General features: G+C 43.8%; 1 protein-coding gene and 1 non-coding gene across 2 annotated transcripts in view; both read left to right on the top strand.

The window, feature by feature from the left end:
- DLGAP1 (DLG associated protein 1) overlaps positions 1-15,924 on the top strand; it is a 394,837-nt gene that overhangs the window by 342,398 nt on the left and 36,515 nt on the right. The window contains 1 exon segment of the mRNA XM_075532913.1: positions 3,473-3,564. Coding sequence (XP_075389028.1) covers positions 3,473-3,564 — 92 coding nt within the window.
- Positions 14,899-15,002, top strand: LOC142428356 (U6 spliceosomal RNA). Its single transcript, XR_012780276.1, has one exon. It is a non-coding gene; the product is annotated as a U6 spliceosomal RNA (small nuclear RNA).

Below are 15,924 nucleotides of genomic sequence, written 5' to 3'. Positions count from 1 at the left end.
TGGCGGACACCGCTGGCCCTGGGCTGACTGAAACACTGGTGGTTGGAACCCAGCCAGACACACGCCGCAGTGGCCACTGCTCTCGCTGACACTGGAAGGCTGAGAAAGCAATAACGAGATGATGTGGATTTCTCTTTGGTTGGCTTTTTACTGCTGAAAGTCATGAAGGGCATTAAGGAAAATTTTTTTCCCTTAAAATTACAAGATCATATTAGTGTAGAAGATTTACATAACAGAATGGATTCCTGTAATAGAGATTTATCAAATTATGAATGTCTCCCTTCTTTTTACCCCCAAATCCTATTTTCCTCCCAAAGCTGGGCAATGGTAACAGTTCAGTACCTCATCATACAGTCTCTCAAGAGTAATTTTATCTCCACATGAGTCTTGTATCCCAGCTGTAGATTTTACTACCTTCACTTCCATATGCTAGATTGTGTCTTTTCTCTAAGCCCAAACCAAACCATCTAACTCACTTAATTCATATTGCCAAGGACCTTTTAAGAATTTTCAATGGAATCCTTCATATGATGTAAAATACAGTTGCCTCCTCATCCTTTGAAATAAAAATGAAAGAAAAGTAAGTTGTTGTTTGAGAGTATACTCCCGAGACTTACTCATTTATCACCTTGACTACTTGTCCAAGTGTACAAAGGTCTCTGTTATCTTTGAAATTATGTGAGGAAAACAAGCCTACCTGCAAGTGGTGTGGGCTGTATGCAAATTGGACTGTTTTCAGCACAACAAACCAGATGAATTGCTCCTGTGTCTTGGAAGAGGGCTTTGACTCATTACAGAAGTCATAATTGGTTGACTTAAAGTGGTACAAGAAAGCTGAAGAGCTAGTACCCAATCCATGTGGGTTGGTTGGTTTGTTTTTCCATTTGGGTTTTGTAAAGGTAACTGTGATGCTTTTAAATTAGCATCATGCATAGATGGGGAGAGACTGTTTTGGATAATTGCCTCAAGTTAAAACTAATGAGCATACTGAGATGATTTTATTGGATTCCAAAAGGAAGAAATATTGCAGTCATGTTTTCCAAATAACCAACAGACAGATAACAAAATCTCCTCAATAAAATCTAGATTAAAGAGCCGATTCGACATTATTATGGAACAATTCTGAATCCTATATGCTTTCATAATTAAGCAAGAAATATTAATTTAAACATTCAATTCATAAAGCTAAGAAAAGGATAACAAAAGGAAGGAATTACTAGTGAGTCAAGTAGAAATAAAAGCATTATAAAGCAAAATCGAACAATAGCAGTAACTACAATAGGTTAGACTAGAGCCCAGGTTAAGCACTGGGTTGCTTAAAGCAAGGTCCACGCAGTTCAAAGCCACCAGTTGCTTCTCAGGAGAAAGATGAGGCTCTCGTAAAGATTTAGTGTCAGAAATCCTAAGGAGCAGTTCTCTACTCTGCCCTTCAGAGTCCCTCTGAGTCAGAATCGACTCAGTGGCAGTGGTTTAGAGTGGATTTAAAGTAGGCTTGAACTAGAATGGATTGTGATCGCCTAATTCATCTAAAATTGAGATGGCGGGATCGTTCAATTCTCGTTGATATGATTGAACTATTGAATTACATGATATGTAAATTACTTGCCGATAAAACTGTTGAAAAAAATAAAGTAGGTTTGCCCTTTATAAGGAACATGAAAATTACCATCATTGATGTTGCTTAAATAAATTGTTGATAAAAGGAGTATTTATGTAGCCATAAAAGGATTGAAGTGGAGCTATTGGGCTTAGAAACATGATAAGATGTCCACAGGTTAGCAGCACTACTGAATAAAACAAGTTACTGACAAAAAAAAAAGCGCGACACTACACTGAAACTGGTGAGAGTCGGAGCTTCACGGGATGACCTTGTTTTTCCAGGTCTTGTAAGAGATCCGTCTTGGACAGACTGTAGCTTCACCACTTTTTGCTGCTCATTTTAGTGGGAAAATATTTGTGTTTTCCTTCGCTGACAGGTACTCATATTTAAAAGGTTACAGTGTTCTCAAGTTTGACTCTATTTAAAAATTGCATTTATTTAAATTGAGTATTATGTGTGTGCATCTTCCCCAAACCAAACTCCCTGCCATCACTTTGATTTCAGCAAATGGTAGATCTACACAGGGTTTCTGACTATGAATCTTGCTATGAGCAGACAGCCTCACCTTTCTCTCAAGGAGCGGTTGGAGATTTCGAACTGTCAACCTTGTGCTTAGCAGCCCCACAGCTGACCCATTGCACCGCAAGGGCTCTCTATCAATCTAGATTTTTATTTGTCATAAATTGCTATGGCGTTCGCTCCAACTTGTGATTCCAGAGTGCAGAGCAAAACTTCATTCCCGAGGGGTTTCAAAGCTGTGACCTCTCACAAAGCAGGTTGCTAAGTTTCACTCCCGAGCTCTCTCTGGGTGTGTTGGACCACAAGCCTTTCAGTAAGCAGTCCAGGACCTAACCAGTGAGGCCACCCCAGGTCTAGATGATACAGAAAACAGCACTTCCCCGAGAATCATTCCATCCTTGGATGCTTATTTACCCTGCTCTCTTTCTCCTTGCCTCTGTCCATGCAACGGCATTTAGAAAGACTTTCAAAAGTTCATGGAAAATGAAATTAAATGATGATGGATTTTTTAGGAACTTCTTTTTAGTTCCCTCAACTATAATGGGGGTCAAATATACATCAAATAACTAATTCTTATGGGAGTTTGCTTTCTACATTTGATATTTCTGTATTTTAATTTTATATAGCTGACATTGAATTACTTTTAAATTTGGGTAGGGGGAAGGCAGATACATAGAAAATAAAGAAATGAATCTATTTTTTTCTGACTATTTCTAAAATTGACCTAAAATTTGGGTTGGGTCTAATCTGTTCTATAAACTGCCAACTAGATATGGACATGTTTTCTATTTGCAAAGCATTCCTATATTATGAAGTGATATTTGAAACAAATTCCTTAGTCCACTGAGTGAAAATGAAGCCAATCTATCCTTATGCGAGTAAGATCAATGCTTAGACCTCACAAGGGAAAATTGACTTAATAGGAGCAATTCTAACTGTGGTGTTTTTCCTTCCTCCCCTCATACTTTGTACTCGACAAATTCCAGTCTTCCTGGAGCATGTTTCCATGTAGTGTCCCCTTCTCACACCATGGCCCCCTGTCACTTAGTTTCCCTTCTTGCACAGTGCTCACCGGTAAGTCCGTGCTCACAAATCTGTACAGGAGTACAAGACATTTATCAAGCACTTTGTGAGTTGACAAGATTACATGTCTCTGAGATCAGCAAAGGCAGAGAACATGGTGGTGACTTCCGAAGGGGATAACACAACTCAGCAAATACAAAATCCTTAAACAGAAAGCTAGACACCGCGAAGCATCCCAGGGATTTTGCTGACGTGTCTGCTGGCGTGGGACTTGCTTTCCAGCCAGGTGAGTGAAATGGAACATCTCTATTGATTTGACTCTTTCTTCAGGTCGATGATACTGAAGAGCCTGACAAAGCAGAGGAGAATAAGGTGTCCAGTAAGTTCCAGTCCGTAGGAGTGCAAGTAGAAGAGGAACAGTGGTGAGTCCACCTGCATTCATCCTTGTGAGTCCCCGTGTGTGGCAAGGACTTCTCCCCGGGGTAAAACCGACATGTTTCAGCGAGGATTTCCACTCATTAACTCCGAGGAGTGTTTAGAGGGAAGTGTGACTCAACATTAACTAATTCTCTCCTACACATCAGTGGTGGAGGACTATATTTCAGTCAATGCCTTTACTGTCGTGCTGGAGTTGACTCTGGAAAAAGGACTCACACTATGTTTATTTCTAGCACTTTATGAGTCTGGGATTTGGTCTCTGCCCAATGAATAGTGAATGAATGTAGAGGAAGAAAAAACGCAAAGACCCCTGCCCTCACCATTCCTATCATTAACCTTTCAAATAAGCTCACTCTAGAACCGTAGTGTGTAGAGGTGGGAAATGTAAGATTTCGTAAGCTCACAGCATCTGGCAGCTAGAAGGGGCCTTTTAGGTCAATACTTTGATATTTTAAATAAGAACTTGATCCAGAGAGATACGTAAGTTTGTGTTAGTCTGAGTAGAATAGAGAAACAAATTAATAAGCACGAATATGTATATAAGGGAGAGGTTTTTATATATGAGAGTAATTGAACATTGAGAGAACATGCCAGCCCAGTCCAGATCAAATCCATAAGTCTGATTTTAGCCCATATGTTCCATACCAATCTGTAAAGTCCTCTTCAGACTCACGAAACATATGCAATGATGCCGAATGCAGGACGATCACAGGCCAGTGGGGAGAAAGTCTTTGGATCCAGTGGCATTGTAAGCATCTCAGCGCTGGCAGGGGTCTCCATGTGGCTTCTCCAGCTTCAGGGGTCTTGTCAGCTGCAACGTCTCCCAGGGAAGTGAGCAGAGCGAGAAGTGTCTCCCGCCTCCAAGGAGGAAGTACCCAATTTCCCAGCATTCTCAGGAGAAGGCCAAGCCCACACCGAAGCCTCATTGGCTATCTCCAGATTGACAGGCTAGACTCCACCCCTACACTCTTAATCCTTAAATTGACACCAGATTAGGTGACGACCGCAATGTTTCCCAATGGTTTATTTGATAGATGTCAGTATGATTTCCTGACAGTATGGCTTCCGGCACTGTGCTTTGTACATATAAACTATATGGTGTTATGTTGACGAAATCAAGTGAAGCTGAAGTTATGAGAGAAGAAAGAGTGCTAGATTACAAATTGGCATATCATTTAGCTTTGCCCTGACATTGTGTGTTGACCAGGATATTTGGATGTTCACTCATTCCTTTACGACCATTGACCCATTCAATTAGCATCTATATTCTGTGGAATGAATTCTATATGCAAAGCTGAAAATCTCAGCAGAAGTAACACATGGGTCCGTGGTAGGAAGCTCTCCTGAACCCTGTTTAGAGCTTCCTGGCATTGGTGTTGCCCTTGCATGTGAGAGGAATTACATATCATTAAGCATATGCAAACAGAGGGTTGACTTGACAGCACCTACCCTGTTTTCCCGAAAGTAAGGCATCCCCCGAAAATAAGACCCCCAGAAGCTACTGTAACTCTGGACTCTGGACCGTAGCTGTGGGCAGGCCGTTCAGCTCACTGTTGGCTGCAGCGCAGCTAGAGCACACAGGAAGTGCAAGGTCTCTTTTAATAAAACAATAAATGTGTACTGTATTCTTCTTCGTGGAAAAATAAGACATCCCTGAAAATAAGACCTAGTGCATCTTTGGGAGCAAAAGTTAATATAAGACTGTCTTATTTTCAGGGAAACAGGACAACAACAAAGCATATCTATGTGTATGCAATTGTGCATATTATATGCACATACTTTAAAATTACATCAAAAGCCCTACCTGGGCTCCAGTTCATACGTGCACAGGTTTAATCAAAACAAAATGCATTTAATCATGTCTCTGTGAGCAGTGATGGCTGCAGACAAGTTCTCTCTCACGAATACCTCTGGCTTCCTTAGTCTCCCTTGGGTGACTTCAAAAAAGGATCCCATCAGAACTATGGTTCCCAAAGGGACCTGCTGGGCCAGGGTAATTCATTCAAGGCTAAGAAGGTGTGATGACTGTTTGTTTGATGATTGCACAGGGTAATCTTGGTAGTTCTCTTGAAGGACACAGGCCTTATAAAGAAATTGTAAGCAGACTGGTGAAAAAAGGCCAGGAAAGTTGCCAATCGAAGAGTGCAGACTTTTGGAGAATTGGTTTCCTTCTACGTCACTAGTGTTCCCCTCAGTGATGTCTTGACATGTTCTGCCTAATAGACCCACAATTCTAGACAGGGTCTGACCCATTGAAGCCCTCTGCCCATCTTTCCTGTCCCATTGTTACCAAAGTAGACCCTCCCTAAAGATAGAGGCTTTCAGAGAGCACTTTTATCACTTTCTTCTTCAAAAATAAGAACTCATCTCAATCTTTTTTTTAATTTACTTCCAGCATTTTCCTTGCAGCCAACTACTCTGTCTTAGCAAATTCATTTCTTGACACTCATCTATCTTTAAAAAAAAATTTTTTTTAATGGAGCCCTGGCGGTGCCGTGAGTTGATGTGGAGTTCCTAAGCACAAGGTTATTGATACCGCCCAGCTGCTCCGGGGAAACATGGATGCCGCCTGCTCCCGTCTGCTCCCGTGGAGAGTTACCTGCCAGAAATCCTGGATAGGGTTGCTAATAGTCCAAACTGACTAGATGGCAGTGTTTTATTTGGGGGGTTTGGTTTTGTTTTCATTTGAATCTTAAACTTTAGATACCATGTTCTTTAGAAAGCTGAACATCTAATGAGCTGTTTAACTTTGCAAATTGTCAGTTCCTTAGTAAACTGAGTGGTCTCTTTAAAATTCGCTCCAGCCTCCACCCTCCAAAGGTTTGGGAGCCTGTTTTGGGTCCTTGACTTTCCAAAACATATTCTTTCCTCAGAGGTCACTTTATAGTTAACCACAATAAAATAAGTAAGCCTTTAAGTTGTTGTTAATGGTTGGTTTTGAACTTCTCCCAAAGAAATCCATTGCCAAACCCATCTTGGATTACTTACATCTTGTGTGTGTCTCTCTGTAATTCGCTTTATATTTTGCTGGTCATTTATTATATAGGATCTTAAAAAGCAGAATTGAGCGGATGAGATTACCTGCTGACAGCTGGGGAATTAAAAAGAATTTTTTTAAATTACCTGGTGATAAAGACGGACAATGCTTTCACACTGAAGGGCAAATAGCAATCCCTCTCTTCCTTCCCCAAATAAACAGACAGATTAAAAAAAAAATTAGCAACCTAACAAAAAGTGAGAGAAAGAACCAAGATAGAACTAGGCAAAGGAAGATAGCCCAAAGAGGGGGCATGAAAAGAAGGTAAAAAAGGGCAAATCCTCGTTAGCACCTTTTGACTCTTATCACAGTTTAGGAGCCACGTTAACAAAATAAAGTCCACATAACTGATTTATTTATTAGGAGGTGGATTTTAAATTGGGGGAGGCTTGTTTGTTTCCAAGTCAAAAGAAAAGGAATGTTAATGATCCGTTAGTAAAAACAATAATGCTATGAGAAAAAGGACCCAAATGGAAGCTTTACAAATCTTCCTGTTATATTTGCATATGAAGTAAGGGACAATGATAATAGGTATGCATCTCGATTCTGTGAGGCTGTCTTATGGTACAGTCCTTGCACAGAGATATGGTGCTTAAGGTCACCATTGGTTTATATGTTAGGACAAGCCAGTGATAGTGAATTAATATATGACCCAAAATAAGACCACTTCTCTCAAGCCAGTAAAGGGACGTGTCATCTTCATGAAACATCAGCTGTCTTTCCCCAGTTCCTGCTTTACAGGCCAGTTAGTGGCAAGCCTCGATGGCATCTACCAGCGTATATGCTGATAAGTTTGATGATTGTACAGCAGGAAGGTCTCGCTCCTCCCACCAATTGCCTACACCAACGCCTTCAAGCATCCCTGTCCCTGTCCTCTCTCATCCTTTTTAAGGAGCACATTACTCGCAGATGGCATTCTTTATTTTATGAACCATTTGTTATTTAGCTAAAAGAACACCTCGGGATCTTTTTGGTTCAAGGTTTAAAGAGAATCTCAGTGATAGACTTGGGGGGTCCTCTATTTTCAACTAATCCGTTAAGTGTGGATAGTTTAAGGATTTGAGTTCTGTTCAGCATTTTTCTCCCACTCCTCCGGGACCCATTGACTGTGGCCCGGATCAGAAGGGTTGCAGGTGTTAGCCCGGCACCAGCCAGGTCTTCCAGTCTCAGCCGTGGTTCAGTTCATGCATTCATTCCCGTCACGTCGATTCCCATTCCTAGCGACCCGATAGCAAAGGGTAGAATTGCACCTGTGGGTGACAATGTACCTGCTTGTTCTACGGAAATGTCTGTCACTCTACAGCCCTGACATGGCCTCTGCAGATTTTTTTTTAAATAGTATTATTGGTACCTCATCTATATAACATACACTTCACTAGTTTAATCATATAAAAAAATCATCGTCTAATCAGTACCAAAATCTAGTTCAGGACATTTTCTTCTTCCTTGTGCTCATTGTTATCCATGTAATTATTTGTAATTGTGGTAAAATAGACAGAGCAAAACATTGTCCAATTCAACACCTTCTACATGTCATTGATGATACTCTTCGTATTGTGCCATCCGTTCTAATGTTCTAATGCTCCCTCCCCCTGCAGACCTCTCTTGGTTTCCCAAACTCAGAGAACTTTGATTTGAATCCCTCGAGGATACCAAAACCGTGTTTTGATGTGGTGCCTATCAGAGGGCGCAGAGCTCTTCCGGGTAGGGCTAAAACCCCGCCCATCGAGCGAATTCCCACTTGGAGCTCTCCTGAAGGACCACGTAGAAGTGCCCTTCGCGGTCTCCGAGCCTGGATCCTGCAGGGGCAGAAAGCCTCGTCTTTCTCACGGGGTTGGGCCTGCTTACCCAAGGTGACCTGGGCCAGTTGTGACCCAGTGTGCCACCGAGGCTCCAGGGAGGCTCAGAGAGACAGGAGCACTACCTTCTGAAGTGTACAAACTTCGAGGAGATGTTGAGAAACAGTAGCTTCATATTTCTATATTTGTGTTTAATAAAGGTTCCTGTGGATTTATAGCAATATTTTATATATTCTTGTATATCACTCAAGACAATATCCTCTAGATTAATCTGTTTCACAGACTCAGCATTATTTTTTGTGACTTTGTAGTATCCCATTGTATGTATCACCTCATTTTATCCATTCATACCTTGTTGGGCGTTTAGGCCATTTCCATCTTTTTGCTTTTGCCAATAATGCTGCAGTGAACATAGATGTGCATACGTTCATGTGCATATAATCCTCTTCCTCACTGACGCGACTTTATCAAGAATGATGACCTTCTTCAGGGACTGGTCCCTTCTGACAAGATGCTCAAAGTAGGTGAGACAAACTCTTGCCGTCTTTGCTTGTAAAAGAAGCATTCTGGCTGGATGAAGTTTCAATTGCCCTATAGCCTCACCACCATTTCATATTTGGTTGTTTATTACTTTTTCTCTTTATCGCTAATTTTGAGCAAGCTGCTCTCATTTTCCTCGTGATTCTTGCTCTGCAGGCGCTCTCGGAACACTGAAAGGGCTTGCGTATTGGGCTGCAGCTGGGCTTCACCAGCCCTTCACAGACAGAGACCTTCGGCTTTCTGTTTCCATCCAGATTCACAGCCTTGGAAATCCAACGGGTCAGTTCCACTCTGAGTCAGAATTGCCTCAATGGCAGGGAGTTTTTTCTGTTTTCTTCTCTTTATGATATATTGAGCAGGGGGTTTATCATTTTCATCACCATTGGAAACCTTCTGGTTATGATGTCTTCAAATATCATGTCTGTTTCCCTACCCCTGACACATATTTCTCCTTTTCTTTGGGCTCTCAAATTATATGATCAAATCTGCCCCAGGGTTCCATGATGTCATGTTTATTTTATTTTTTAGTTTTTCTCTGTTTCATGTGAGTAGTTTCTATTGCTGTATATGTTCAAGATTGCCAAACTTTCACTCTGCAAAGTCCAATCTGCTGTTTATTCCATTCATTGCAGTTTACATATTAGGTATAATAACTTCAAATCTAGAAATTTGATTAGAGATTTTTCTGTTTCTTCTGCATTTCTAATGTGCTCCATTTTCCCTCTTGCTTTTTCAGCACATGGGAGATAGAGATAACAGCTGTTTTAAAGTCTCTGTCAATTAATTTTGAGGTGTGTTTGCTTTCCACCCACCCCTGGGATTCTATAGCATCGCTGTGCCTTGAACTCAACTTGAAAGCAGTGGGTTTGGGTTTGAAGATTGTTTTCAGGGGCTTTTGGGTGATTTTCGCATTATGAGTTGTACTTCATTACTTCATGAAAACATGACCGGCGTTCGGTGAATGTCAGGTACTGGAAATTCTCCTTTGCTGTATGAGGAATACTGTACTCCTTTCTGTTGGGAAACAGCTAACTTACTGAAAAGCACTATTGTCTTTTTGAGGCTTGGTTTTAAGCTTTTTACCACCAGCCCAGAGCAGTCCTTTGTAAAAGACTAATTTTGCCCCTTTATTTAAACTTTTATTTTCCACTCTCGCTGGTGGGCAGGGGAAACATTCCCAGTCCTATGTGAGTTCCAGGGATAGGACCCTTCTAAGCTTTTTAGGTGGTTCCTGTCCCAGCCTGCGTCTGTCTCATGCCTGTGTACTGAGATGAATGCATGATGAGGGGGTCTGTGCCGATCTCCGTGTTCTCTCTGAGGCACATGCCGGCCTTGAAAACTGTAACTACTCATCAAGGTGTCCCATTGAACCCTGGAACCCACTGGCTCCCCTTGGATACTGGTCCCTACGCAGTGGCCTGGACTTTCTCCCCCATCAGTGAGCAGGGCTCAATTGTAGCCTTTGTTGCTTCCCATAGCTCACTGTCTGATTTCAAAGGAAGTCAGAACAGCTGTTTCCTAGGTTTGTTGTTTTGGGGGTGGGGCCAGAAGGACAGGTGTGTTAGTCTGGGTGCTTTAGAGAAACAAGTCCACAGAAATTCATGTATAAGAGAGAGTTTTATGTAAAGGTTGGGGACACATCAAAAAAACATCCCAACCCAGTGCTGCCCAAGCCCACAAGTCCAACATTAACCCATGTGTCTGACATCAATCCACAAAGTCCTCCTCCATCTCACAAAACACAGTGATGCCAACTGCAGGAGGAAAGCCGAGTGAGTGAATGTGTAAGCATCTCAGTGCTGGCACTGGTCTCTACACAGGTCTCCAGCACCCAGGGCTGATTTGGGGTAGGTCCAGGCGGCTTCTCCTCAGGGATGTCTTGCAGGAAGTGAGCCTTGCCAGCTGAAGCAGGGAACTGGCTAAGGCAGCTGCACCCTAGTCCCGCCATCAGAAAGCAAGAGACCTAAGAACTAGAAAGGCGAGGTTCACTGAGCCATTTATCCCTCCACCCTTCAATTAACCCACCTGTGTTTATCGGTCAGGTTGGCACAATAAACTAACTACCTCAAGAGGGAATCCAGTTCTGGTTATTCCTCCTTGGCCAGAAGCAGAAGTCAACCACACACGTTTTTAGTGGACCCAGAATCTGTATCAAGCCCTGTTCTGTAGCGCTACTCTGGCTTGGAATGTACTAGAGAAATACAAGAAACAAAGTGTGTGTGTGGGGTGGGGGGCAGTGCTCTAGTCAAGAGATTGAAAATGACTTTACTTTCCTACCTCTAACATAAAAAAATGAAATATAATTAGCATCAATACCATTTTTAGATCTAAATTCTCTGATTCACTGTCCTGGTGATCATTCCTCCACGTTAAAAGGGCAGGATGTGTAAGAGGTGACTGACTCCTTTGCGGTCGACATCTCCTCTCAGGGCCTTGCCTGGCTGCGGACGGCTGTACTCCGCTTGCTAGTCTTTCGTCACAATCTCCCGTCAGAAAGGAAAATCAGCTGTAAACAAGAGAGCCAGGGGACCAGGGTTCAGTGCAGGTTCTGGCCTCTGTCCCTGTCTCGACTCAGCTACTTTTTATGAGGCTAGAAAGATGTTTGTCATGCATTTTGATCTACTTATAAAACAATTTTCGGTCTTCATCTTCAGGAGTCTTAAGGGGAGCTGGAAGCCTTGAGAACTTATAACTCTTGTGTACGTATTGAAGTCATCCAACACCTGTCATTCGTGGCTGTACGGAAACAGCTCATTTTATCACACTTTTCTGGGATGAGGACTCAGAATGTGATGTTTCTGTGTAATATCCAATCATGCCTCTGTCTAACTGGGATCTCTGGAGATCGTCCAGGTGGGAGACACTGTCCCCACAGGGCCAGTCTGCTTCTAACAGCTAGAGAAGGAGAGGGCGGCTTTCCTGGCAGATGTGTAGGGAGAAAGCCGAGGGTGCCCTCCCACAGAGAGTTGCCATCGCTGGCACTGCCCCCAGGCTGCCAGGAGTCAGAATGGACTCCGTGGCGTGGATTTGGTTTTCGACTGGTTTCCTGCATCAAATGAGGGGCAAACCATTTGGGGGCCTCTTTTCTTCCCGGACCCTCTCTTGCCAGACACCCACAGTATTTGTCTAGCACAGATGGGCGTGTCTGTGTCTGTGAGGGGGAGCAGGAAACTTGCGTGTATTATGGAGGGGTGGGACTGGAAGCAGGTGGGCACTGATGATTTGTACAAAACCCTCTGGCCACCCTCTCTTTTTTTATGGTAAAAATAAATAAAGCCTTTGCCAACTCAACAAAAATGCATTGTTCACGGGTACAGTGCTGCAGTGACCCGGATTCCCTTCGTCCTGTTGGACAGCCGTCCCCTCTCTGATTCTCCAAGTCCGGGGCCATCGACAAGGTTGCGGTGTTCCTGGACCAATGATTCCCCCATGTCCGCTTCTCTTCCAACCCCAGTCACCACAATGAGGCTTTGATGTCTCTGTAGAGTTCCTGTTTCATCTAAGCGATATCACACAATGTGGCCGGTCTCTCACTGAGCCGAATGTCTCCACGGTTCATCCGTGTGGGAGCCTCAATCCAGTCTCCCTTTCTCTTTGTAGCTGAGTGGGATTCCACCGTATGCATGCACCAGCTTTGGTGATCCAGTCATCGTTGATGGACAGCTGGGCCCTGTAGGTTACAGTGAGCCCTGGTACACAGGCAAGCCTCGTGCCTGGTCTTTCTTCTCTCCGGGGGCACTCACCACATCCTTCTCTCCTAGCGCACCTTGACTCATCCTACTCCGATCCCTAGGGTATATGGGTTGATGGAATGCTGAGGGGAACTGCTGGCCTTGGAGTATGGTTGCTAGTGGCCCTGCCGGACTCGCAGACCTAAGACTGACTGCATAGGTGGGGTCTTAGGTGTTGAAGAAAGCGCCCCTCATCTGTTACAAAAGCTGCTCCTTCCATTTCTAGAAGGAAAAGCATCAGTCAACAGAATTATTCTGCTTCCGCTTTTGACCCGAATCACCTCTGTCGCCTTACTTCGGGAGCTAATCCAATTCTCAGTTTTGAAAATCGCCCTTGCGTCACACAGTAAAACTCTGACTTCAGGCCTCGGGGGAACAAGCATGTGGCCAGTAGTACTATTTTCTCTTTCAGCACAATGGCAATGCCTATCAAAGACCTCTCAGGATCCTAAGTGACTTCACTATGTAAACACTCGGTCTTGTAGTGATTTGTAGCTTTTCAATGGAGCACGATGTTCAAACAAAAGGCCCAAATCCAGACAGCATCTTCTGACAGCCAGTTCCGATACCACAGACTTGGAAAAGTCTTTGGCCGTCAAACACATCCCCTACTTGCCAAGCCAGAAACTTTGGATTCGATCCCTACTCCTCCCGGTTTTCCTGTGCAGCAGGCAGTTCCGGGGCTACAGATGCCGGACTGACTGACGACAGCTGTAGTTAGGAACCAACCAGCCCCTTCGAACCAACTACATTAAAAACTCAATGTACATACACAATGGTTCATAATAACAACTGAGTGCTGGTTTTCTTTCTTTTTTAAACATTTTATTATACAACTCTTATCACATATACATGCATCAATTGTATAAAGCACATCGGTACTTTCTTTGCCCTCATCATTTTCAAAGCATTTGCTCTCCACTTAGGCCCTTTGCATCAAGTCCTCTTCCCCCCACCTCCCCGCTCCCCACTCCCTCATGTGCCCTTGGTAATTTATACATTGTTATTTTGTCATATCTTGCCCTATCCGGAGTCTCCCTTCCCCCCCTTCTCTGCCGTCTGTCTCCCAGGGAAGAGGTCACATGTGGATCCTTGTAATCAGTTCCCCCTTTCCAAACCCTGAGTACTAATTTTCAAAGCACTAACGCATTATCATTTTCATCACTGTATTATTATATTCGACATTGTTGTGTATCTGGGAGTGTTTATTTGATGTTTTTATATGTAGAGAGACACATAAACACAAGCGATTGACAGCTGGCATTAGGTAATAACCGCATTCACATACAAAATTGACTGAAAGACAGATTTAAAATGAAGCTGCTTGGAATCTGGTGATTGTACCACACGGCGCAGTACCCACCCTCGAGAGTATGTTTGGCGAAGAGTTTCTTTTCTTTGCCAAGTTAACAATACCATGACCTAATCAAATAGGGTTTTTTTTTTACAGTACACCAGTTTTAAGGTGTGGCACTCAAGCGGTTCAGATTTCAAAAGCCTGAGATTTGGCATGGCTCCTGACTGCTTCGTGCCTCTCTTGTTCTCCTTCTCTCGCTGTTCTCCCTTCTTGTCTTCCCCACTTCCTCCTTCCTTTTCTTTCTGTTTCTTTCTCTGCCTTTCCCTTCCCTTCATTCTTGCCTTTCTCTTCTTAACTATGTGCCTCAAGATCATTTTGTTGGCAGAAAGAAAACTGACCACCTGCCTCAGAAATGTAGAATTCTGTGACCTCCATTTGACTAAACACGGTTGTTGGGGAGGGCTCTTTGGGGTCTTGTTAGGTACCTCAGATCAAAGCGAAGGAATGTCACAGCTAGCTCAAGTCTCTGAAGTAAAAGGAACCCCTCTGGGTCAGCTCAAGGTCATTGTGTGGAAACTCCCAACCAATGTTCTCATAGAGAACCATGCTCAAGGAAATCAGCCCCTGTCCAGTGACACGCCAGGCTCTCCGAGCTGTCCGGAAGCAATATCCAACTGCCCTTAATTCCCAGCCAAGCCCCTTCTTGCATTGGACACATGGCTTGCAATTATTTGGATTACATGTAGAGAAACTTTGTGTAAAAAACATGCTACGTTCTTTCGATTAATGAGAGCTCCCAGCAAAACAAGGAGGAACATGCAGGATTGAAGAGAAAAGGAAGAAAGAAAGAAAGAAAGAAAGAAAGAAAGAAAGAAAGAAATGAATGCATGTTTTGAGACAGTTTAAAATCTGTGGTGCTCAGTTCGATGGCACATAGCCTACCATTGGAATGATACAGAGATTAGCCTGGCCCCTGCACAAGGATGACACACACATTCCTGAAGCGCTCCATAGTTTTTGGATTGTGAGTAATGTGAATGATATGCCAATAAAACTGTCACATATACTAAAAAAAATAATAAAATAAAAGCTATGGGTGGAACCAGGCTAACCAGATGGAAATGGGCAACAGTGAAGTTCTTCCCCAACTGAACCCGTGGACGGGCTAGGCTTCTCCGTGTACTCCCCACATTGAGAAGCGGATCTGACAAGAGTCAGCTTCTAGACGAGGATTTCATTCTCGAATCCAGTCTCCCCCTCGCTTTCCCGTGACCCAGCTTTTATTCTCTGCGCCGAGACAGCTTGGGTTTTACATCACTTGCGGAGTCCCGTGTCACAAAATGCCGACACGGAGGCACTTCTGAAGGGCTGCATTTCCAGAACCCACATGCGAGCGGTCTCCATGGAGATCTCGTGGGAAATATCGGAAGGCTCTTCCAAAGAGAGAAGAGAATGGGCCCAGTGTTTCCCCTTTGCAACTGCTTTTGGTTCTGCAAAGCAGCCATGCTGCAAGGGAGAAGGATGACGGAGGGAAGCAGAGGACAGAGCATCCGGCCACCGCGGAGCTGAGTGGGGCTCCCTGACAGCCGCGCAGCCCTGGAGTCTCCCATGGTAGAGACTGGCAGGTCCGGGCCTTGAATGTGACGTAATGGGGACACTGGCTGGGCTTAGCGGACGTTGGGCCCACAACTCATAGACTCTCACAGCAGTCCATCTCTGTGACCTTGAGCAGAAGGGGAGCCCTCCAAGGGCACAGGAGCCATGGGAATCGGGGCTCTGCCCGTGACCACCGATGCATGGATTTGCATCTGCAGGACCAAGCCTGGGAAGGCAGCCGCAGAGAATGTTCTCATTGGAAACCGAAACTTGTTTCTTAGGACCAACGCAAAGCCGCGGTGGAGGGGGATGCTCAACAGGTGACTCTTAGCGTTTAGAACAGA

This window comes from Tenrec ecaudatus, chromosome 15, assembly GCF_050624435.1.
Source record: "Tenrec ecaudatus isolate mTenEca1 chromosome 15, mTenEca1.hap1, whole genome shotgun sequence".
Taxonomy (NCBI): Eukaryota; Metazoa; Chordata; class Mammalia; order Afrosoricida; family Tenrecidae; genus Tenrec; species Tenrec ecaudatus.
Note: the sequence above shows the minus strand (reverse complement) of the source record. Positions and strands in the feature narration are given on the sequence as shown.